At 53.3% G+C, this 24,406-nt stretch overlaps 8 protein-coding genes; 1 reads left to right on the forward strand and 7 right to left on the reverse strand.

Moving 5' to 3' along the window:
- Positions 1-502: 502 nt before the first annotated feature.
- RCC_10186 (related to vacuolar endopolyphosphatase) lies at positions 503-2,503 on the reverse strand (the record flags this gene model as incomplete). Its single annotated transcript, XM_023775417.1, has 1 exon — positions 503-2,503. One exon carries the CDS (start codon positions 2,501-2,503, stop codon positions 503-505), a length of 2,001 nt encoding a protein of 666 aa, XP_023631185.1.
- Positions 2,504-3,421: 918 nt separating this feature from the next.
- Positions 3,422-4,272, reverse strand: RCC_10187 (uncharacterized protein; the record flags this gene model as incomplete). XM_023775418.1 has 6 exons in its annotated part: positions 3,422-3,474; positions 3,534-3,602; positions 3,659-3,676; positions 3,733-3,750; positions 3,807-4,124; positions 4,203-4,272. 6 exons carry the CDS (start codon positions 4,270-4,272, stop codon positions 3,422-3,424), a joined length of 546 nt encoding a protein of 181 aa, XP_023631186.1.
- A 1,834-nt stretch (positions 4,273-6,106) lies between these two features.
- RCC_10188 (uncharacterized protein) lies at positions 6,107-7,542 on the forward strand (the record flags this gene model as incomplete). XM_023775419.1 has 2 exons in its annotated part: positions 6,107-6,151; positions 6,211-7,542. 2 exons carry the CDS (start codon positions 6,107-6,109, stop codon positions 7,540-7,542), a joined length of 1,377 nt encoding a protein of 458 aa, XP_023631187.1.
- Positions 7,543-7,593: 51 nt separating this feature from the next.
- RCC_10189 (probable glutamate-cysteine ligase Gcs1) lies at positions 7,594-9,861 on the reverse strand (the record flags this gene model as incomplete). XM_023775420.1 has 6 exons in its annotated part: positions 7,594-9,157; positions 9,221-9,349; positions 9,405-9,553; positions 9,605-9,670; positions 9,724-9,796; positions 9,851-9,861. 6 exons carry the CDS (start codon positions 9,859-9,861, stop codon positions 7,594-7,596), a joined length of 1,992 nt encoding a protein of 663 aa, XP_023631188.1.
- A 1,531-nt stretch (positions 9,862-11,392) lies between these two features.
- On the reverse strand, positions 11,393-13,347 carry RCC_10190 (uncharacterized protein; the record flags this gene model as incomplete). XM_023775421.1 has 3 exons in its annotated part: positions 11,393-11,941; positions 12,113-13,124; positions 13,331-13,347. The coding sequence occupies 3 exons, from the start codon at positions 13,345-13,347 to the stop codon at positions 11,393-11,395; spliced, it is 1,578 nt and encodes a 525-aa protein (XP_023631189.1).
- A 4,527-nt stretch (positions 13,348-17,874) lies between these two features.
- Positions 17,875-18,258, reverse strand: RCC_10191 (uncharacterized protein; the record flags this gene model as incomplete). Its single annotated transcript, XM_023775422.1, has 1 exon — positions 17,875-18,258. One exon carries the CDS (start codon positions 18,256-18,258, stop codon positions 17,875-17,877), a length of 384 nt encoding a protein of 127 aa, XP_023631190.1.
- Positions 18,259-18,701: 443 nt separating this feature from the next.
- On the reverse strand, positions 18,702-19,674 carry RCC_10192 (uncharacterized protein; the record flags this gene model as incomplete). XM_023775423.1 has 3 exons in its annotated part: positions 18,702-19,216; positions 19,293-19,332; positions 19,474-19,674. 3 exons carry the CDS (start codon positions 19,672-19,674, stop codon positions 18,702-18,704), a joined length of 756 nt encoding a protein of 251 aa, XP_023631191.1.
- A 1,496-nt stretch (positions 19,675-21,170) lies between these two features.
- On the reverse strand, positions 21,171-24,313 carry RCC_10193 (uncharacterized protein; the record flags this gene model as incomplete). XM_023775424.1 has 2 exons in its annotated part: positions 21,171-23,293; positions 23,350-24,313. 2 exons carry the CDS (start codon positions 24,311-24,313, stop codon positions 21,171-21,173), a joined length of 3,087 nt encoding a protein of 1,028 aa, XP_023631192.1.
- Between the last annotated feature and the right edge of the window lie 93 nt (positions 24,314-24,406).

The raw sequence follows: 24,406 nt of genomic DNA on the forward strand, positions 1-24,406 counted from the left end.
CCATCAGGCTGGGACGCCTATGATATATGCCCAAGGCACTGCTTGAGACAAGGCTCTCGACGCACGGTCCTGCTGACAGTACTCTTTCACGTGCGTTAAGGTGGCCAAGAGGTGGCCATGATTGGCTGCGTCCACCTCCACGGCCGTAGAGCTGAGCTTGTATAGCATCTCTTTGGCTGTTCGGACTTCCGACATCAACAAAGGCCGCGTGCGAGCGCGAACACGACCCACAAGCCTACGAGGCGTACGCCAAGGACTAGACAATATGATTATGCAGAGGAAGCAGGATCTGAGTTTGTACCTAGAGGATGATTTGGATGTTGCACTACGGAGGTCGGCGAAGTCTTTCGCCGGATCGTCGCTCTCGTTTAGCCACAGGATGGGGCAGCAATGTTCTGAAACGCTTCACATAATAACAAGTACTGCAGCAAAATTGCAAAATTCTCTTCAAAGGTCGTCATCATCATCGCAATGCAATTCGTGATTCTCATCCTATGCACAATCATTCCCCAAACATCTCATCGATCTCATCTTGGCTGAGCGTTTCAATATACGCTCTGCGAATAAAGGTGTACCATGCCTCATTCTCCTTGCGATGGCCTTGCTTCTTCTTCCCTTTATGCTTCTTATGCTTCTTACCCTTCGTCTCCGCTTCTAGATCGTACTCGGATGCGGAATCCAAGCTCTCATCTTCGGGTACGAAGTTCCCAATGCGCCTTGCAAGATCAATTAGACTTGACACTGTTAGATCGTCCAGACGATACACTTTGTCCTCCTTTGTGTCGTACAACTTCTCATATTGGAACTTCTTCGGGTTGGGTTTGTGACCTTTATGGTCGTGTGGGGTTTTGCYCTTGTGCTTGCCCTCGTTCCACTTCGTCCCGTCTGCATCACCCTCTTCGTCCCCATGAGATGAGAAGTCGTTGTTTATATGTGTCAAGTTCGCAAAGTATTGCGTATACTTCAACAACGACAGACTCTGTGGGGAGTATGCTGGACCGGGAGGAGCAGTCTTTGAAGGCCCATCAGGAACCGTGAACTTGATCTTCTTGTGCTTCTTTTTATGCCTCTTCTTACCGGACTCTTCAAAATCTCCGTCATCGTATTCGACCAACGCGGGTAGTGGAATCGGCTCCGCATCCTTTGAGTGATGTTCGACGCCGGTTGTGTTGTACTCGAAAACACGCATGGTCGGGAACAGGTTTGGCACAACACTTGCGCCGACAAATGTCGCAGCAAATCGTTCCGTGTACTCGCCTCCAATCTCCTTGAGGTACTTCTTTTCCCTTTCTTTCCGTTCCTTTTTGTCTTTCTTCCTGCCTAGCATGGCGTCTAACCAACTGCTGGATTTGGCTTTTGGGGGTACTGGCAGGTCTGACCATTCCTCACGAAGCTGCACAAAGTAGTCTGACTTGACTGACGTTGACACGTCGCCATCTTGCATGACACTCTCAAGGGAGGATCTCAWACGGCCCTTCTTGGTACTCTTCTTCAGATCCTTGAAATCCTGGAACATAAAGTGATCGTAGTTGAAATGTCCGTAGTGGCTGGAGACAATGACATCGCGATATTGCTTCAAGAACAGAGTGTATTTCTGCCAGCACGTCTCATCCCAGGAAGTCTTTGCTTCCTGGCGGACCGGGGGAACATGACCGACCAGCATGGCCTTCATCCCGCGATCACGCATGAATTGTAGCTGGATCCGAAGCCATTCCATCTGTTGATATCCTGGCTCAGACCGGGCCGCACACCCATCCGCTGCTGCATTGCTTCCGAAGAAGTAGAGCGTGTTCAAGCTGAAGACCGCCAGCTGGTGAGGAATGACCTCCACATAGAACCAACCTCCTTGTTGGAAAGAGTGTTGCTGTGCTTCAGGGATGAACTGCCTCCAGATTCGAGAGTACGACCGCGTCCACTTGTTCGGTCCCTTTGCTAGAATGTTGTGAGGCAGAATATCATTGTTTCCCAGATTCGGCACGATTGGGATCTGGAAATCGTTGTTGGGATCACCATCGCCCTGGTCTCCACCGTGCTTCCCAAAGACTTCAGTCATTTTGTGCACCATGAACTCATTCAGACCCAGCACCTGCTCTTCCGTTCGAGGAAACTCCTCATCGTTGTCATGGCGTGCCGAATCGCCTGTCCAGATGACAAAATCCACCTTATCCTTGAGCTCCTTTGCGATCCATTCCATCGTTTTGTTGATCAGCGCGATTGGGCTGTCACACTCGCTGGTCTCGGCACCGTAGATACCCGCAGGTCCTTGACCGCGATGACATGCCGAGTCCTCATCAGTTCCCGAGTAGACTTGATAGAAGCGGTCAGGATGGAAGTCTGTGACTTGGAGGAATCGCCCGTGCAGTTTCTGTTTCTTCTCAATTATGACGGCCTGCTGGCCGTTCGCGACTTGCTCTGCGAATGGTCGAAGTGGAAGCTGCACCGGCGGAGCTCCGAACGCTCGCGCCAGGAGCGTCGAGGTCAACAAGGTCGTCCAGACGCGCATCGTGTTATTCTCAATCTCTCCAAGCGTATCTGTTACGCGTCTCTGTTCGGTTTGGTTTTCCCACACGGCATTCCCTCAAGCCTACCACCTCTACCTCTGTGGCGGTGAGTCTGCCCCTCCAGCCCTTCTCGGCCTGCCACACAAGAGCAAATCTCGCGTCTTCGAAATCCGAATTTCGATGAAGTTTGGCACTACGTCACTCGGTCGAAACTCTCCCACCAGACAGCTGGGTCGCTTATCGTCCTGCAGCTCCACTCTGCTCTTATCTCTTGTCGCCGGTGTGGAAGAGTACAATGCCTGGGCCATATACATATATATACATATACGCTGAGATGGCACCCCGAAAGCACTGTTGATGACACGCGACACCAGTTCACACCATCTCAGAGGAAGGATGCTTCTATCAACCATACGGTCCAATAAGAGGCGGGTTCGCGCGCACGCTTCGAAACACTTGCAACCTCACGGGGTGAAGCGTGATCATCTTCACAACCCCACCATTGATGCTCACACACCAAGGCAATGTGGTTGTTTGTGTTCAGTGAACGGGCCAGACTTAAAGTCACTTTTGCTGAAAAGTCGTCTATTTGGTTTTGTTTGGCGCTAAATATACAGCAATAAGGTAGTGTCAATTCGAAAAAAAAATCGCTCAGTAGCATGCTGAAACCTCGCCAAACCGAGCTGCTCTGAGGATCTACCTTCAATCCGCTCATTTCTGGACACATGACCAGCGAGAAGCAGGCGACGTCCCAAGAGCTCATCATTACTCCACATCGTACACCCTTACAAGCTCTTCTCCAGCGCAGCAGGCCAAAAGTCATTGCTCCATCAGGTCACGTTCATCATTTATTGGTTTCCCTCCTTGTTATTAGGCCTGCTAGCTATCAGTTGGGTCGAAGCTGCGAGAGACTTTAGCGCTCACTGAAGGAAGTTGACCTCAAGAAAATTGAGATCACTCACGCTGGGAACGACTGCGAGAGATTGTCAGCTTTTGTGCTTTATTCAAAATGACCGAGCAGGTTTCACATACTATTGTTGCTGTTCAATATGCCACCCAAGTTGCTGAAATCGATTGGCAAATTGCCAGAAGCGCTTCCGCCTGCTGTAAAGTCAGTCATCACACGAGTTACCACACACGGACTGAACGTTGCCTACCGAGATCGTTTCCGCTGACTGTAGGATAGGATTAGTATAAAGTATCAAACAAGACGTCGATTTGTTTGACTCACAATGGTTGTTACCATTTCCTGGTGAAAAAGTTAGCCCTCATTCCGACGACGTTCATGAAGTTTGATGTGCTTACCATTGCCCGTGTTTGGGATGCCTAGCAAACCACCACCACCGGAGAGACCGCCACCACTGCCTCCAGTGGCGGATCCGCTGCCGGGAAGCACTGCAGTCAAAGGCGCGGATAATGTGGGTGCGACCGGAGCTGCCATGGGCGCTGCTGCTGGCGCTACTGGTTGTTGAGCGGCTGCTGGTGCCGATGCTGGTGCCACTACTGGTGGTGGCGGAGGGGCTGCTACAGGCGCAGCTGGCGGTGGCGGCGCTGTTGCCGCCGTGCTTGCGGGCACCACGTTCGCTACTGCTCCGGGTGCTCCGGGTGCGTACGGAGCTTTCGCTGTTGACAATGACATTAGCAACGGTACATCAACATTGCTGGGTTGTGAGCTATTACCTTTTGACATGGCAGTGCTACCTAAGGTGCCGGCGAGCTTGTCGAAGAGGTTCTGAGCGACTGCAATGGGACTTCTTCTGTGGATTGACATGTCGCCGGATGCTGTGGCAAGTGGTAAGGGTATCGCCGCGGAGGATATGGACAGGGCCAATACCACTATCGAGAGGAATATGGAGGTGTGCATGATTGTGTCGACCTGAGTGAAAGCAAGGCAAGGAGTAGGATCAGGAAAGAGTGTAAAGGAGCAATAAATGAATGGATAATAGAATGAACGAGACGCTATCACAGCGAAGGGCAAAGAGCGTGGGGAATGTATGTAAAAGAATGAATTAAAGTACGACTGCGAAGCGGACGACAGGGACTTCTAATATGCAGTGTTGGCACGTCGTCAACATCAGGACCCTAATGTTATAATTTCTGTGATCTCGCTGGTAGCATCGTTAATGTTGTAGCAACGGCGTTCAAATGGCCCCTCTCACATTAAAAGACAGTGAAAGCTGTTGACGTTGAACGCGCGTAGAGATGATGACAACGCCATCTGCTAGGTATAGAGCGCGGGGTTGCAGAATGATGGAGTATGAAACGAAGATCTGCAAGAAACGTGACCGACCTGATGGAAGAATCCAACGACTTGGCGCAAAGCGTTGTCCTTCAACGAGCCGTTCAGAACGTTTGCAGAAATTCAGGCCGCATCTAGCAATGGACTTAAAGACATGCTGGAACTGACGCAACATTGTGAGCTTGTTCGCATGGTGGGCCACATCATCAGTGAGCGGTGGTAGGGCGTGTAGGTCGAATTCGAGGTTGCTGGCGTGTGATAAGTTGTTAATGGGAGGAGATGGAGTTGGAGATCTTGAGGGGGCGATGATTCAGCAAGCGTTAGTTTCATGCAGAGCAGAGACGATCGAGAATCAATGGAGGGTGAAATTGATGAAACACGCGTCAATTTCTCTCCTTTCACACGTTTTGGCCCCGGGAGCTACTTTCTTTTCTGCACAGTGCTGTGCGCAAACAGCCTTCAACGTCCGTCAGAGGTCGGATCGGCAAGTATTCTGCATTCTATGCCATCTCTCGCTCGAGACCGCACCTCTTCCTTGATTACATGGATCAGTGATGAATATCCACCCTCCGTCCATGAGTAGTACATGAGCAACTCACGCGCGGACACGCGCAAAGACGCAAGGCACATGTGCACCGGCACGACCTCATGTCTCATCATGTTTCACCGGCTACACGCATGTTGCTCGTAGGCTGGCCGGACCGTCTGGAATCCAGTCCACATGCCTGGATGATAGCATGCTGCCCTGATGCAACGAGAAAAGCACAGGAAATGCGGTGCCCATGTGGTAAGGTAAGGTAGTTTCCCCACCGTCACCAGCAGAGCGTGCGGTGGTCATGTCGCACAAGACGAGCGGATCCTCGCACAAGAATGATGGCAAAATCTGCCACGCCACGCTTCCATGTCACAATCGCGACCCTTGCCACGGGCTCTGCCACGTTCTGAGATCTGACATTGCATTTCACAACCGAAACATGGATGCTGCACATGCGACATTATTCACATTCTTTCCATCGCCGCAATCATCATTTCGACGAGTTTGCTCTTACCGCCTCATTGACAGGAGCCCGCCAAGTTGCACCCGACATCCTCTTTCCCGGGTCTTGAACGATTGTCTTCGAGAGCTCGAGCGAGCGTCTGCCTACCTCTGACAGTTCGAGTTGGCTGGCCATGCTGACGGGTCGCTGAGTTGCTTCCTTCTCGTCGCTCAGTTGTTTAACGAGGCAGGTCTAAGGGACTCGGGCGAATCGCTTTTTATGACCGACTTTGGATAATTTGTTGGCGACATGAGACTTTATTGCCTCCACCTTTGTACCTCGACGCGGCACTGTCTTCATCCATTGCGGCATCCTGCCTGCCAGCAAGCATGGGGTTCTTCAATGGCTGGCCAATCTGGCAAAAGCTAGTATTCGTGAGTAAATCTTTGGGCAACCGCAGGCGAGGAATGCGGAAMCACTGACCTTCCTTCAGATACTTGGCTGTGCTATTGTTATCACAGTTATTATGGGCTGCTCCAAACTGATCTACACCCATTGGAAATCGACCACAACGTCGGAAAAGGAGAGGATTGAAGAGGTAGCGCAGCGGCAGATGAGCCAACGTCGGAGGGCTGGCTCTGTACCCTTTGGCATAAGAGCAATCGAATCTGGGATTGAAGWTGAAGGCGTGTGGATTTCGCGTCCCAACTCACCAGACGGCGCGCGAGACACCTCTCTTGTGTCTTCCAAGTGGGATTACGGACCTGGAAAAGACTTCATCGTCGAGATTGAGAGTCAGAACTCCAGTCCAACCACTGACTACGCCGGCTCGAGGTCTACTTTGGCTCGTCCGGCATCTGCGAAACGACCCTCGAACGATCGCTCGAGTCAAGATTCATCGCCAAATACCACAATGAGCAAAGCAGCCAGGAGCAAACATCCCCCGCTAGCATACTCCAAGTATACTGGCAACCCATCTCTACAGCAAGGGTCAGTGACGGGCACGCTCGATGGACTCGAGGCAATATATAGAGCCTCTGGCCCAATGAAATCAGTCGGACCTTTCGATTCGAGTATGGCTGAGGAGAGATTGGGAAGCAGTGGATCTTCTAACAAGTCTATCACCGACTGTGAACCCATATCAGCATCCGCACCACGCCTGCTAAACACCCAGAGAACAAGACAGCAGTCCGCCGATCTGGAACTACGCCGAATGTCCCAGGCTGCGGAGTGTGGGCAGCTCACTCCCCGCATAAGACGAGGAGATGGATGTAGCACGTATGAGACCGGGGACTCACCCATTTATCAATCACCCCCACCATCAAGGAAAGAATCACCTTCACCGGCTTGGTCGTATCAGATCAGCAAAATCCCTCCGGCAGTACCCAAGTCAAGTCTTCCGGATGTGACGCCATTCACGCAGTTCTGTTTGACTGCACCCGCGGACCCGCAGTCGAGACCATGCAGTCCTGTAGGTAGCATGAGGAGTATGAGGAGCAACAGCTCCAGCTCGCGACCCGGTACCAGACAGCAGACCAGTCGAAGCCCTCTGCACACGACATCGCCGTCTACCAAGCCAACACCTCGCTCATCCTTTGAGAGGCACGATCCGAGCATACTGCGAGGACACGGAACAGGTTTTGAGATTCTCCAGCCTGGCACATTTCCAGATCGAAAGCTTAATCCTCCCATCAGCCTCCACAACAACAGCTCTCGAACGAGATCGAACAGCACAGACCAGACACACAATAAGTTACAGAAGAAGAGGCGACCCAGCGTCGAATCCAATACGAGCTCGCTAGATAATGGATCCAGTATTGCCTGATATAATAATGATATTCAAGACACATCCACCAGCCAGAAAGTGTTGATCACACTATTGCTCACGGCTCCCTAACATCTCCTTTGCAAATCCGTCGCGCCCTTCATTCATTGTGATTCGCTCGGTGGCCCTGACCAGGTCATAGGCCATACCATCCGTGACCACACTGTCCATTTTGTACTCGTCGTGCTCGCGAACGTAGTGGCGGATCCACTTGGCCGCTGTCCACAATGTACCGTTGGCTCGGCCGCGAATGAGTGCTAGGTACTGTGCCAGTTCGCACCTCGTCTCGACATCGACATTAAGGCTGTCCAGATATGATTCGACCAGCGGGATCAATCCCGGGAAGCCATTTGTCTTGCCGTTGATAATCTCATTCACGCTCATGAGTTCATACTCGTCTTCTACTGGGCCTGGGCTTGGCGGTCGGCTTGACTGAGGTGTGTTGCTGATTGATCCCGCTGCGGATGCTCCGTTGGTACGAGGTTGCCGCCGGGGAAAAGGATTCTTTCGGAAGTAGAATTTCTCGTTCAGCACTGCATCTCTCCGGTGGGCTGTCTCCATATTCTCTGTCGTGCGAGGGATCGGCAGGTAGAAGTTGAGATCAAAGCTCAATATCGCCCGAGTGATGAGCACCACAAATACTGAGAATGCAGCATTTTCAAAGTCGGTGATTTGAATCTCCATTGGACGAACTTCAACGCGCCAGCCAATATCGTTACCAGGCGGAGGCGGTTTGAACCGCATATGCTGCCAATTCGTGCTCTGCAGATTCTCGAAATGGTCTGTCTTGTTCAGGTCAAGCTCCTGCAGGTCCTCTGCAAACACGACAATCGGATCGCGGATGAACAGATGCGCAAAGTGAGTTGCTAGTATGTCATCCATACCACCTTCGACAAGTCTCGCTTTGAGCTTCTCGTCAACGACAAGATCCGGATCGAGGTATGCCGGTCGCAGGCGTGAGTCTTGAGAGATATAGGTGCTGTTGCTGGCATAACGAGACTTTGGCAGGCGCCACCGATCGTTCTTGAGAGGAACCTCGCCGAGCTCCTCGCGAGTGCGGTCGTCTACAGCTCCACCGATCTGATTCCATCGCACGTCTGTGTCTGCCAAGAAACCTTTGTAGATTGGAGTGGCAGCAGTGAGTGCGAGCAGCACAGGTCCAAGTGGTGAAAGTTGATCATACATGGTCCTCCCCTCAGCAATGTTCTTCGCTTGGAAGGTGATTTGCAGACAACATGATCCCATGCCGAATGCCATGGCGTCCATGTAGATGCAATCATCCTTTGCAGCACCGTTCCGAACATCGTCGTCCTCGGGCCAGTTTTTCATCTCATAGTCCACGGTAGGGTCTTTCCATGGTTTCTGAGTCTTCTCGTCGTGGAACACTGGAACATTCAGCTCTACTTTGCGACCGCGCCGCAGGCGGATGTTAGCTGCCAGGGTTGGGAATCGAATATGTGGGTTGGCAATCTCGTCGGGCACGAATTGCGATCTTAGCTTTGGGCCGGAGGGGGGAAAGTATGGTGTGATGGACTTTCTGTCGCCCAGCATGGGAAAGGTGGTCAAAGTGATCGGAAATTCATTGTCGTAGATGTGTTCTTTTGCAATTTTCCGMCTTTGTAGTGTCAGTAAGCATATCTTCTGAATGTGAGAGGCTACCACGGTTTCGCAAGCTCACCTCCACTTCATGTCTTGCTCTACGTCGAGCAGGTCTTTGAAGCCTATTCCCCATGGCTTTCCCGGCGTGGCTTCGAGCATGAAGCGACCAAATTCAGGATGGAAAGTCGGTGCTGTTCTTCTACCAGGCCTGCCCCGTCCTCGTTAGTAATGGTCTCATGATCTCGCCGAATCGCTATACTGACTTCTCCTCGCCTCTGACCAGGTCGGGAACYCCTCCACCCTGCTGGATCAGCTCCGGGTCACTTGCCAAGGCCTCAAGGATATCCGCTTGCCGCAGTGAGAGCTTGACCTCCCTCTTGTCGTCGTTGAAGGCCACCACAAGATACTCGATCTTCGCTGCGTCAGCGACGTCTCCGTACTGAGCTGAACATGCTTACCATACCTCATCTCCCCACAGCAGCGCATCACGTTCTTTGCCTTTGCTGCGATTCCATATCTCCAGCAATTGCTTCCCTACACATTAGCATCCAACGACACGAAGCTCGCTGATCTTGRCCATACCTCGATCCCCCACTCGCGCACATGGCTTGCGGCTTTCTTCGCTTCGGGCCAGTCCAGCGGTGTCCCAACTGCGCTATTCCCTTGTCAACGGTGTTTCAGCGCATGCCTATAAGACAGAATATCCTACAGTAGCCCCATATTCGCCTATGCCTGCCTCCCTGGCTAGTAGCACAGCGTTCGTGCAACTACCGATCGTGGTGTTGCCTTTTGTTGTGTTGCAGATCCTCACCCTTTCCGTAGCTTTGCTCGAACCGAAGGAGATTTCACTCGTCTGTGACGCACTTGTGGCTGGCAAGCGATATGAGTGGGGTGTATCGACGGTCGAAAGCAGCCAGCGGCCGAATGCCGTGTGACTTGCCCACTTCACTCCGGGGAGGGTGAGAGTGTTGCCAGGCTGGAGCAGGAAAGAATCTTCGGCGTGGAGGTGAAGCTGAAATGTGATGCATTCGACGTCGAGGTGCTTTGTGCAAAGTTTCACCCACAACGTTGACGTGATATTATTCCATCTAATCGTGACGGAGAYCGAGGGTGGGGTCAGAAAGCTGCGAATTCCGAATGCTGATTGATCACTTCACGCCGATTATTAATGTGTTGCAACCAACATCACCACGGCGGATATCGGACTGACCGAACGCCTTTTGCATGTGCCTTCCGCTGATATGAGTACAGATATCAAGGTGATGGCACGTTGCCTGCCGCATGGACCTTTAGACGCCTAGGTAGACTAAACTTGCCGAAACCATAGGGCAGTACCTAGTCAAGTTTCAACTTTCAACATCACCCCGAGAACCACATATCTGGCTTTCAGCCACGCGGTCACAATATGGGCAGATCACAAGCATCAAGTAAGCCTCACCTCCGCGACACAAGGCGTCACACAGAACAAGATGGACCACTCGATCCTCAGTACCATCCCACAGCCTCCGCGATCGTGACAGGCCGTACCTTGCTCAGGATCCCAATCTATTTGCTGTGGAGACTGTCCCGGAGATCGACCCAAGCACACGACACGATTCTGCCTGACAGACGGGTGTGACGAGTATAGCAAAGGACAATTGCAGCAATCTGCATGCCCGCATTTGTCGGAACGGGAAAGCCCATGAGTAGATGTGAGATGTCTCATCACCCAACAGCGTTGCACGATCACTTTGGCTGTCAAAATCAGCTCAATTCGCTTGAAGCATGTAAGCGATACGTCGCTACTCAGCCAGATAGTTACAAAGCGGTGGGTACACCTTTCTCCACCCGTGAGTATGGGCCGATTGCTCGCCCACCCCTCCACCGCATGCATATAGCAAACTCCATCAATGCAGTGAGCCTCGCCTGACTCGAAACAAACATCAGCTGGGTAGGCTGATGATCCCAGAAACGCCTAGCTCGCGCTTCCCATGTTCGTAATGCCGTCGTAAAAGGCCAACCGGAGATCCGTTGGCTTTATGTGGTGACTCAGTGGTCCGTGTACAATTCGTGGCGCCTAAAAACGCAAAAGAAAACTTTTCCCGCCATGTTGAGAAGCAATGCAAGCTCTCTATGCTGCATCTAAAAATGCCGCTGGGGGACGCCGTGGGTATCGCTGAAGGGCACGCAAAGTAGCAACAGAGCAGAATTTCAAATTGATATGTCGTTGGCATTGTTGGAGCCGATGCTTTTGCAATGTGACGCTCGTGGCTCACTGGCCAATATCCTCCTTGGGGCGAAGATTGGAGCCGCCACCYCCACTGACGGCGGTGTTTTTGTTGGTCCCCTGGTTCTTCCTGGTGAGTTTGGCGTAATGCAGTCCACAAGCATTGCACAAGGTTCTAGCTCCGTCGGGTCCTCGCCGCCACTCAGGTGTTTCTGCACGGTTGCAACTGTGGCAGCGTCCGGGAGGTGCTGCCCGTCCTCGTCGTTTCTTGGTGTCGACGCCTGCGAATCCTCCACCCTTTCCGTCATCGCTTTCCTGTTGACCGGAGTCTGCTTGAGCCTGATGAGAAGGCTCATTGAACGCCTTATGGTGGCGTTGATCTGCTGCTTGCTGCTCGTAGACGGCCTGCTGTGCGAGAATGACATCACGAATTTTTAAAAGTGAGTCTAGCTGCACGCGCGATTTGGACACCATGTCGTCCACTTCGACGATACCAGGAAGTGTCGACAGCGCAGGCCCGGAGCGCTGCGTATGATGCATACGGTCGCCATATCGTCGGGAAAAGTCGCTGAGGATCCCGCTTGTTGAGGCAATCTAGATGATGTTAGCACAAAACTTCCTCTGTAGTCGTAGGACATGCGGATTTCGACATTAGACTTCAGTACCCGAGACTTTCCACAAAGGAGTATGCAAAGCGCTCTTTCAATCGAGATTGCCAGCTTTATTGTGGGTCGTCGGTATTCTCGAACCGCCTCAAGTACTCACCTCATTCAATGCTGATTCCAAGTCATAGAAGTCCAAGTGTCTTTTCACGTTGTCGCCGTAGGCGGCAGGACCAGATTGACGATCCTCGAAACGGGCGTTTGTTTCCGCCTTCCACCCAGAAGATGCGGATTGCGGCGGTGCGTACAAGGTTGACGGCTGGTAAATTGGTCCTGACGAGAYGCTCTGAGCCGGTGCTGCAGGTGCAGGTGGCGGAGGAGCTGGTGTAGAGCTGGCATATCGCGGAGGATAAGGGGTATAACCATACGGCACTGCAGGAGGGGCCATGCTGCCGGCAGAATGGGATTGCGACGGTGGTGGTGGAGGTGGCAGTGATGGCTCGTACGACTCCGACGGGCGAGAATAGCTCGCAGGTTGTGACGGCCCTGTCTGATGCGCGTTCATGCGAGACGGAGTCTGCTGTTCAGGTGCTGGTCCCTGCGCCGGTGCATAGTATGGCTGCTGTGTTGCCTCCGGGCGTTGATGTGGGAAGTGAGAAGAGTAGGCGTTGCCGCCACTTGGATAGGACGTAGGCGCCGGAGGATCCATAGGATATGAGCGTCGGGTAGCTGCAGGTGGCGACGCCGGAGCAGTAGAGGGGGGCCTCGCGATGTGTGGGTGAGAGTGCTGCGCTGAAGGCTGCGGTGCCGGTGGTTGTGGTTGTGAAGTCGCGAAGGGCGTCTGGCGATCCACGCCTAAAGCCTCGGAGATGGAGGGCAGTGATTGTCGTGCGTTCTGTTTGGCTCCTTCCCGTTCATGTTCTCGAGCCGGTGGCGTGTGAACAGCCTGTTGGTTGCCTGACCAATTGTTTGCATGCATCGTGGGCTGTGGATTCGCCCCGTGGGTATGGCTGTAGGGCGGAGGAGGACCAGAAGGGTATTGATAGGTCGGGCTTGCACCAGCGCTGGACGACAAACTTTTCGAAGCTCCGCTGGCTGTATGTCGATGCTGGTAGTATTCCTCCTCACGCTTCACCTTGTCAATGTCCAAATAGCTCAGTGCTGGCAGCTGGGGTCTGTAAGCAATTTAGTCAGTACTAGCTCGCTACTCGATATATCCTTCCCACGGCCGTGAAGACTCAAGTCGTGCTGCAATCTCTCTGCCACTCGGTGGGATCGACCTGTCGGCCAGTCGACTCGAGGAGGTGTGTGGCGAGAGATACGGCAGCCCGATGCCTGAGTCCAGAGGGACGAGAAGGGGCGCGCGAGCAGGAAGACATACCTTCGAGACGAGTCCATATCGAAGGGGGTTTTGTCGGCGGGGCGACTATGTACGGCGGGTCGAAGGCAAAACGCGGAAGGGACGCAAGCGCGACAATGATGGTGTTGATGGTATCCAAAAAGCCGATGAAAAGAGCGTTGTTGTATTCTGCTGGGGCCTGCAAGATCGAGTCCCGTGTAATGCAGTCCGGGATTGTGGATAGTGTAATCGAAGAGCAGTGTTCAAGACGTGCAGTGCAGACCATTGACCCTGGCCTCAGACTAGATCGACTTGGCCGTTGCAGCGGCGGAGACGGCATGCGAAGACTTCCTCTCACCGTTGCGTGCGAGATGATGAAGAGTGCACGGATGCCCATCGGGGAGTGCTGAGTAAAGAAACACTAAAACCAGCCCGACTCCACGCTACCCAACAAGCGAAAGCCCAYGGCACGGGTCCCTGCCGCGGCGAGATACGAACCGCCGATGGATCGCGATGCGCTGACTCGAGCAATTCCTAACAACGACCATAGCACTCTGACCTGCCAGCCCCAGCTCCGGTGGCGACTGACATGATAATGATTAAACACTGAGTGGGGAACGATGTCATAGAGCATCCACATTGTAGGCGCAAAGAAGTCCCCGTCTGAGCCCGTCAGTCTGTTGGAGCGCTGAAACCGTCTAGCGCCGCCAAAGCTCGTTAATAAATGGACAGGCATGCAGCAGTCTGTGTCACGGCCAAGAAGCGCGAGAATCTGTCCCTRGCCGGCGACGATCGCGGTGGCAGCGGTGGCACTGCATGGTGGGCATCCCAAAGAACGCATCCCAACCGTCAGCGATTGGTAGCTAGCATCGCCGTAGTGCATCCGTCGCGACACGATGCTATGAATCCTTGTCGAGAACATCTTCAAGCCTGTCTCGCCTGTTCGCCCGGCTGCAGCGGTCAGCGATGGAAAACAGGGTGCAGGATCATCCATGTCATCATTAGCGGACAAGGGACCGTGTGTGGGTCGTCGGCTCGACGGGGACGCTACTAACCGGATGGGCTTTGATAAGTGGTTTTGAAGAGCGATTCGAGGGGGGGTTGCATCCGGATTCCGCCCAGAGGCAAGTGTAGGCTGGCGATGGGAGCCATGCGTGTCTCGCTAGCACAACCTCGAACCGGTCATCGCTGCGCTACCGCAAATCTGACCCACCCAGCCCACGTCGTCCTCCCGAAGCTTTGCTCCCAATCGTGATTGCGATCCACCAATAGCTCAGCAGCAATCACACAATTCTCCGCATCTTCAGCACACTGTCCATGCCAATCTTGTACCAAGGAGCTTCACGTTACCGCATTCACACGCTCATGCAATCCTCTCGTGTTCGCACTCGTCGATCACTCTTTTATGGTTGCCAGTTCAATCTCACCCCGATCGCCCCGATCCTAATCAAGATCGGCTGCTCCATGCCGAACAGTCCGTGCCCAAGCTAGCCCAACGGCCGTCATGGCGGGCAGAGCCGTCATTCGAGAAGACCGTGTGCCCTGTGGATGTGAACCTGCACCTGATAGTCGCTGGGTATACGACGCCTCAAGGCAACGTAACTCGTTTTCCGGTGCGACACAGCTGGTACCCTACTTCGGGGCTGTATAGCGGTACAGGGTTTGTCTGCTAGCCGGGCGTGACCTGCAGCATACCGCTGTCACGTCTCGACTGTACCTAGCGTTCTTCGGGATGTTTGCTGGCCGCTGCTTGAACGCGGAGCCGTTGCATCTCCCAGGCCTACGACGCGCCCGCAGGTCTCACACTGCAAGGTATGGGTCTTGACCGATGCGAGTCGACAGGGTCACACACAGTGAGCAGGAGTGACGCTCGGCAGATAGAATGCGGACTAGAGGTCCAGAACTCCGAGCGATGCTCAACCGTGTGCAACCGGCATTCAATTAAAAGCCATGCAGAGGTGTCTGTTTGATGAGACTCCCCTGCAGGAATAACGGCCTGACCACGAACGCCTGCAGCAGAAGCGATCTCGGATCTGGGCTTGCGCGATCTCGATAACTTTTCGTGGTTTGTGAAGATCGGGCCACACTATAATGTGCCACGAGCACAAAAATAGCTTGCCGTCGAGCTTACCTTGCTTGGACAAAATCTCCTCGTACAGCTCCGTTTGGCGTCAAGTCCGAACTACTTAACACTTGCGGGTAGGATCATCAAAGCGTTGTTGTATGATCACTTGTTATCATGATTGAGCCATTTGAACGTCCTATTAGCAGGCTAGTATCTGGCTTACTCTTACTATCCCCCTGCTAGATCTCGGAGGACTGTGCTTGTCGGAGTGCATCTCGGCTTGTCGGAATCCCTGGTATGTAACATCGCGGCTGTCGACCTAGTATCCTTCACCGCCCCAATGGAAATGGTATGAATGTCTCGCGAAACATCACCTCACCAGGATCTTGCGGTCGTTCAGGATCATCTTCTGGTCCATGGCAACGTGAATGCCGAATGCCTCTCACCTGGTGCRTCGTGCAGGCCGCCAGGAAATCTGACAGATTGTGGGTTGAGACCGGGATGTCACTCGAGACAGGGGTGGTTCGCTCATGACTGCTTTGCATTGCGTGCGGGAATTTGCTCTCCAATCCCTGGCTCCTTCGACAGTCTCAATTCGACGCGTGTAGCTGGCCGTCTCTGACAAAGGCTAGGCCGAATCTCCTATTGTTTGAAACTTGTCGTGCCACGAGCAATGGACTTGCCGCGAAGATCATATGCTCAAGTTACATGTGCCCTGGATGCTGTGGGGTCAAATCGATCAATCTCATCTCGGAAGAAGCTGGATCGAAAACAAATGCAGGGGAAGGATTATGGGATCGTATCTTCCTAGCTTCTGCGTTGCGCTGGCGGCGATACAGTCCTTACCAGGGTACTCATTGGAGGTGCCTGCATGCCGAAGGTGTCCCGTGTCTGCTGGACACGTCTCGGAACCGGTCAGCGTGAGATTTTATCGACGCGATCGGGGCTTTTCTTCGATGCGATGCTAGCGCCGCAGTTTACACGATATTGGTGGTCTGACTACGAGGCTTCTCGAATGAGCGTTTTTCTGTTCCTCGTCTAAAGCCCAGCTCCACCCTTGCATAGTCCCTCAACTTGAGATGGTCTCATGATCACTCATTACAGCATTGTTCGTCCTAGCTTCATGCTTGCGTCTCCGGACGCTGGCCATTTCTTACGGACATTACCATTGTGTTACATCGAACTATCGTTATATCGTACGTGTGATGGAGTACAATGGAGCGCAGTGGAGTGCAATGGAGTGAGTTGAATGAGCGTGTGGTTCGTCGTGCCGGAGTATGTGGTATAAGGTATCCATTGTCAATTGCTTAGACCATAAAAGCGAATGTAGCAGCGGGAAAAGACCTCGTCTTAGTCGATATCAATCATGACTACTGACCACAGTTCCATCGCAAATAAGTGTCCTGATCGTTGCTCTCGTCCTAGACACTACCCCAACCCTAACCCTATTTGCTCATTCACCTCTGCTCGAACTCGTACTGGCTATATCCTGTTAGTAAAGGGATGGTCTTTCAGCAGTCTGGGCTCAGAATAAATACAGCAAGTTCTCCATTGTTCGTGTAAGTAGCAACATGCAATTGAGATCATCGATAAAGTAAGGGCGACGTGCACTACCACGATCATCACACCCTAACTTTTCCCCTCGCAAAGCTTCTCGCCATGTAAACCAAATCAAAGAGATATCCGCACACCAAGACATCCAACGGTTAGCCCCGTACATTGCAAGTCATCCCAGCGCCTCGACGAGACGAGTATCAAGCCCTTCCCAATCCCGCCCGAGCTGCAAGGCTTCAACTCGCGCTTCGTGTACCATGCCCTCCCTACTCACGCATACCGGCATCCGAAAGAGTGTCATGCTCCTCCTGGTTCTGGATAGAGGGCGTGGAGTCACCAACGAATGGATCAGAGTCGACGACCTCGGACCCGTGCACAGAGGATGGAGCATCCGGATAGCCAAGGCTCGCTTCCTTCACAGGATTGGGTGAACGTCCCGATAAATCTGGATCATCGTTCTCATTCTCAGTTGGACGTCTGGAAAAATTTAGGTTGGGTGAATGGGTTGGACCAGAAGATGAGGCGAAGGCTGCAGGTACGAACTCCGGGGCATCCGCATTGAATCTTGCTCGAGGTTGAACTGGCTGTCCATGGAAAGTGACATTGGAGGGCTGAACTCCATATCTCTCTCCAGGGGAGGCGACATGGTTCGCAGAAAACTGRTTGGGACCGTACCCACTCATCGGATGAGGCAGATGTGCTGTTTCTCCGGCATAACCAAATCCAGTGTAGTCAGACTGAAGAGGTGCGTGGGACGAGTGAAGCGGCCCTTCATTGCGAGGAGAGCCATTGTACGAAGTGAACGAACCCCGATTACGCGAGTTGCCGTTGCGTCTGCGATTGCGGAATGGATTACGAGACTGTCGTGGTTTCGGGAGTTGATCTCCGTATGTTCGTGAGGCTGGAGGGACCAAGAGACCTGAGTGGTAGGAAAGCTGCTGCGGCTGTCTCTCCAAGTTGATGTTGCTTACAAAAGGTTCGGCTTGTGGATTGATACCTTTCCTTGCAGAAGTCTGGCCGGTGACGATGCTTTGGCCGGCGGAGGTCGGAGGGTGGAGGCCTTGGTTGCGAGAATCGTGCGCACGCGGAGGGATCGGCACWTGGCTATTGTTGGTGTTGATATCAGTCGAAAACTGTGGAAAGGTTGCTTCTGGGTCGCTGTTGGTAGTATCGCCTCGATCATGGCCAATTTCTTGACCATGGGCATGGGAATGACCACCGCGAGATGGGGGAAGATGCGCTGGAAGAAGATGACTTTGATTGTAATGGGCAAAGTTCCCTCCGCGACCTTGACCACGGCCGCGACCACCACGGCCACCACGGCTACCGCTGTGAACCAGAGGCGGATCATTTTCCAAAGTGTCCTCAATGAAGGACATGTTCTCGAATGTTTTTCGCTGGGTTGAAGATCGGAATGACTATGCAGACGGAGTTGGAAGTAGTCTCTTAAATGCCCCGTTGAAGACCGTCGGCGGTTCGCTCAGATGTTTGCCACATTCACGACTAGATAATGGTCGGTTTGTTGCATCTCGTTGTTCGGCTTTGTTTGTGAGAATGGCATGGAAAATGTTAGTTACTAGCGATGTTTGATCGGATGTTTCTGTATAGTCATTTGTCATTGATTCATGCTATTCTGCTATTTGGTCAGTCCAGTCTTAATCAGGCTCACGGGTTGAATACGAACCTACACAGGTCATCTTGAGATGCACGAGGCAGTAGAAACTCTTGGTCATGATTGAGCCTTTTCTGCATCGCCACTCGATCTCAACTTCACGCTGCCAATTCCGTAGTGGATCATGAAACTTGATGCGAACCTCCGTCCACACCCGTCCTGCCTCTCCGCTCCTCGACCTCTCTGCTGTCTTCATCGTCACTGTCTGGCGGCGCAGGTTGCCAGCCCACCATAGCCCTCAGGACACGATTCTCCTCTCTCAGAGCCGCGATGCGTCTCTTCTCCGGTAGCCTTGCCTCTTCGCTTGACTTGAGTGCCGTACGCACGCCCTCGCTCAGACGCTGGAGCGCCGCCTGCCAGGCCTGATGTGTCAACTGTGCCTCGACCGTCTCACTGCGGCTCTGGGCAAGCAGTTGTGTGTAGTGCTGATGGAGCGCGATGACATGCTTTTGCTGCTCGAAGCAGTAATGTCGGATGCGCTCCGTGGTTTCGGTGTGTGCATCTTCGAAGTGTTGTTGTAGGGCTGTTTGCTCGTGGAATGTTCGCTCGAGTGCTGCGATGCGGGTATTTGCGGTGGCGAGGGCAGATTGGRGCTGCGTCACCGTCGGTTGTTGTGATTGAGCTGGGGGCTCGACGCCTGAGATTGAGTAGACTTTGGTCAGTCTCACCATGTCACATTGGAGGAACAAATCAACGCGGAGCTGGAGGAGTACCATTCTGTAGCGGCAGCTGGCCATTGGAAGCTAGTCTACCCTGCACGAGAAATAAGTCGGTGTCTTTGACCTTTTCCCTCTCCGTCTCTGATCTCTCATGTCGTGTCGTATCGTATCGTATCATGTCGCATCTCATCTTTTTACGCCTGATGATTCTTCGTAATTTTGCCCATCAACGCACCTGTAATCTCTCCACGCGTGCAAGCCCATCTTGGACTGCCGACCATTCCTGTCGGTTTTGCTCAAGCCAGCCGCTGAGAGATTCCATGTTCTGCATCAGTGCCTGCATGTCGCTGTAGTGTCCTGCCGAGGGCATAACCGCGCCATTCATGCCGCCATAAATGGCCGCATTCTGTGCGCCGAGACCGTTGCCGTTGGCCATGGTGTTGTGAATGTCGCTTAGCGGGCGTTGTTTGGGTTGTCGTCGGTGGCAGGAGGTTGCTGATGTGGGGCGAAGGGACCGGGCGGGAAGCTCCGAGCTAGATAATGGTTAGTAAGCGCGCTGGGTTTTGTCATGTGAAAGTTGGGGACTGACCTTGTCTCTCCTGTGTCGTCGCCGTCGTGGTCGGCCGAGAGGCCGCCAGCGGAGCGGAGCGGAGGAGGTGTGCGCCGGAGCCATCTGTCTCCGTTAGCGGGCGTCTCTGATGAATTGAAGAAGCAAGTAAAAGTACTCACCCGGCAGAGGAACCAAGGCGTCCCCACCGCTCGGGCTCCATTCACGCAGGTACTGCGCCGTCTTGGCGCTGTCCAGCGTCGCCTGCGGGAACGCTTTGAACGCCCGCGCGTTCAAACTGTCTTCGGGTGCCGAGAAGGCACCTCGCGTGTTGTTGGCGTAGTCCTGAAAGGGGCGTCAGCAAGGTTCATCAAAAAAGACATCTCTCTGGACCAGAGCCCGACTCTCCTCAGCAGTGGACTACTAGAGGTCGAAGGGCTGCTCTGGTTATTGAGAATATGATTTGCGGAATCTACTGACCCTGATGCGAGGGACCTCGCTCTGGCTTTCGCCCTGGCTGAGGCGGTGGCTGCTGTTGCCCTGTGCGGGTCTTGGTGTTGCGGGCGAGCGGCGAGGAGAAGGACGAGGAGAAGGGCGCGGGGTCGTCTCACGCGACGTGCTTGCTGCTGCTGCTGCTGCTACGTCTACTAGTGCGCTGGGAGAGAACGTTCTTGTCAGCTCACGGAACTCCCCAAACACATCGTCCTCGTCACTCGAAGCAGAGAGCGAAGATGGGCGGGACATTCTCGCCGGTGGTTGTGGGCGAGGCCCGGCGAGAGGAGTCCGCAGCGAGGCGGTGGTGGTGGCGTGGGTGGCAGCCCCGCGGAGAGATGGCAACGTCGGGGTGGCAACCCGACGTGGCGGCGATGGCATTGGCGACAGCAGTGGCAGTGCTGCGCCCGAGGCGGGCAAGTTGCGGCGAGGCAGAGAGCGCTGGGCGGGAGCGGTGGTGGGGGGTGCCTCAGCCGCTAAGGCGAGGGCTTCTGTGTTGCTAGACTCGCCGCCCGCGGGCTGAAGCGGCGGGGAGGTCATGGTTGTGGATGAGGATCTTGTTGGTGATGGTAAATGGTGTGGTATGAAGGGGTTGTGATGGTTGCAAAGAAGAAGTTCAAGGTGGAAATGGACAGAACTCGAATGCGTTTGCTACAATGAGCGAAAAAAAAAACTAGCTACGTGCGTCACAGTGCACAGTGAATGAACAGATTGCAGCGATTGCTCTTTCGGGCGAGTTCTTGCCTCAATATCAGTCCATTCACGCCCAAGACCACCACTCATCCCTTGACCGGTTTCCCTTGTCGTGCTTGTCCGTGAACGAAATAGGGGTAAATGTAGCATGTCGGAGGAATGAATGTCTCCATTTGATGTTGTTAGACTTTGTATCGTCATCATCGTCCGTCTATGAGGGATGGAGTTGCATCGAGTTCGTGACCCGACGCCAGCTCTGGCGCCTCCTCGACTGTATGAAAGGTCTTGCAACCAGGGATCCCACTTTCTGGTACCTCGCCTTCAGAGCATGGACCCYACAAGTTCTCGAGCCGTCTTCTCTTTTGGACCGTCATACGAACATCCAGTCTCTTCGCGGATTTGCCAGCATCATGTGCGGGCTGGAGGCTAGGATGCTTCATGACAAACTTCCTCAAAGCTTCAGTATTAGGTACTGGACATGTCTTTGAGGGCTCATCGGTAGTGTCACTCGAAGAATCTTTATAGGAGACATTGGAGTCTTTGTCCATGCGTATGCTGGCCTGGGACTTCGACATTCGAGGTGTCCATTTTTGTGACATGCCGTCCAGTCCGAACGCGACCGGAACACTACCGGAGCTTCCAGAACTGCTTCCCGAGTGAGAGGATGTATGGGAAATAGTCGAAGCGTTCGAGGGCGAAGTGACAGCGGCAATAATTGATGTCCGCGATGAACTAGTTGAACTCGAGCCCGACCGCTTTGGCAGCAGAGTGTCAGAGCATGCCAAAGAAGGTTCTGCGTTTGCTCCAACACAATGACTGTCAATGTCCAGGCAACGAGTTCCAGAGCCGTTGAGACTGGTGGCAATATGATCAAAGCTCTTAGACGTGGCCAGATCAGAGTCATTGAACGCGGTAACAATGGAACTCTGTGAGATGGTACTCGAACTTGAGCTTGCTCGCTGCGATACGTCAGGTTGTGGCGTGAGAACTTTCAACATGTCTGGACCTCTATAGAGTCCAAGCATATCAAGGCGAGGGTCTTCGTGTGTGTGATAGTCGGCAGCATTGAAGTCTCCCTGGGTGCTTGGGGCAGGAATGTCCAGTCGAGCCAATGGGCCCCGATGAGAAGATTGTACATCTTGCGCATTTGCGACCCAGTCCTTCGAGCTGCAAATGCTTTGAGCGTCCCGAGAATTCTGAGTCTCTCCTTGAGGAGCCATCTGGCAAGATGTGACGATCAAGGGGTCAAGCCAGGACTCCAGTAGCAACAGCTTCGTTACAGTATCTTTGTCATCCTCCACAGTCAGCGCACAGACTGCAGCGGTGGCAGCTGAATTGTCAACTGGATCGTTCTCAGCGCGAGTAACGGACTTCCCCGAGAGGTTAGACCTGTACAGAGTGCCCAAATCTGCTGGCGGCGTGCGAGTCGAACACGAAGCGTTGTATGATTTCTCGAGCATCGCTCCGAAGTCGTTGCTGTTATGAAGCTCGGGAGACACAGGAGATTGTATACCCAAGTTTAACATAGTCGGTTGAAGCCAAGTTGGCGCACAGCGTTCGCTGATGACAGATGTCGCGTCGTCGAGGGAGTAGGGAGAAGGGCTCTGTATGTCACAGACATACGATTCCTCAGTCTCTGGTGAAGACCGGGCACTTGGTATGCTGGAAGGACGGCACAGATCGAGCCTATCATACTGTCTTTGCGCACCTGCCAAGTTCTCGGTTGAACATGGAATCATTGACGCAGGCGATCTCGAAATTTCCTCTTGTGCGGAATGAGAATACTCCAGCCAGTCATGCTCGTCTATCACGATCTGTACGGCTGATAAAGAGTCCTTGGTCTGATCTGCTGTCGATTCTTCGGAACAATGCATTCCAGGGATTGGAGCCGTGTCGCTTGGATCTGGACAAAACTCGTTCCCAAGCTGATCTAGAAGATACAAGACAAAGTTGGAACTGAAGAACCCATGACGCTTTAAAAGGTCACTGCTCGCTGCGGCAAATTGCTCATGCTGTGGAGACGGCTCCGGTGGCGTTTTGTCGAGAATGGCCACCTCTGGGGTCCAGCAGACTGGCTTTCCAGTTGCTTGTGTGTCCGCGGAAGATGTGTGAAAGTGAGATCCTCGTGGCGAAATGAGGTAGCTCGGAAGGCCCGCAGTGCGGCTGAGTGACTGGATTGCAACTGATGGATCCTGGTCGTACGTGATTCCAAATTGGGCGCACAAGGTGGTCGGGGGTGGCTTGTCGTCAGGAGGCTTACTGTCGTCGGGAGGCTTACTGTAGTCAGGAGGTGTGTTGTCGTCAGGAGCGTCTGAATCGTCTTCTGTATGTGGTGATTAATGACTACAAGACGTAATGGAGGGGAGTTGAATATCGTACCCAGTGTGTCAGAATGGTCATCGATGTCCGTATTGTCGGAGTTCTCAACAGGCGGCTCATCCGCAATGGTTGGAGTGATATTCTCCTGGTTTCTTGACGACTCCCGCTCCACCCGATCCTCCAGGTCATATTCTACTAATTGGTCCAGAAGACCTTGGCCTAGCCCATGGGGGGCCCTCGATGAGCTTGCTTCAACTTGCGAAGACGAAGATGCTCTGCTAGCAATAGACCTTGCTTCTCTGAGGGCAAGAGAAGCAGCATACTCCCGCTGCTTCTGTTCTTTCTTCTCCTGCTCCTTCTTAGCCAGGGTGACCTTCAGGGAAGCCTTTCTGCCTGCTTTATCAAGAATAACTCCACCCGCCTGTAGCTCTTTTACGTCCGTGGGAGACTCGTGCACAGCTGCTGGTGGGTCAAGATTCCGATCTACCTGCTTGACGGAAACTTTTCCTTGAAAGTCCACCGCAGACTCGGTGCCTCTTCGAGAAGTCGGTCGAGAAGACCGTTGGGTATTGGCTTGTCCGGATGATTCGAGCTGCGAATTGCGCCTGATGTGGCATTTCTGCGCAATCGCCTTGATTTGCTCCCCAATGCTTAATCGCCGAGAAGTGCTGCCAGATCCGGTGGTCTCTACTTGATTCCCGGCGCTTTTACTCCGTCTCAAGTCTGCTTTGTGCTCCTTGTTGATTTTMTTGAGTGGTACACGAACGCCTGTGTTGCACTGCGTGTTCGTCTCTGTTTCTTCGTCGGATTCAATAGGCATCTTCGACCTCTGCCTCTCAGACAAGGCCGCACCTTCACCAGCCGGTCCCGCGCTGCTTGAAGAGTCCTCGCCAGCGTCATCTGGAGGGATATCGTCATCATCAGAGTCTGACTTTTCATAATTGTCGCCCGATGAAGCAGATCCCTGCGAGGTTGGCCTCTCCTTTTCTGGCCGAGAGCTCTCGTCGGCCTTGTCAGCTACCATGATTGTGTGACTGCTGGAAGTGAGACGACGCCGATGTACCTGCCAGAGGTTGCCAGATATTATATCGATAAATGGTACCAACTGACGGGGAGC

Source organism: Ramularia collo-cygni, assembly GCF_900074925.1.
Source record: "Ramularia collo-cygni strain URUG2 genome assembly, contig: RCC_scaffold21, whole genome shotgun sequence".
Taxonomy (NCBI): domain Eukaryota; kingdom Fungi; phylum Ascomycota; class Dothideomycetes; order Mycosphaerellales; family Mycosphaerellaceae; genus Ramularia; species Ramularia collo-cygni.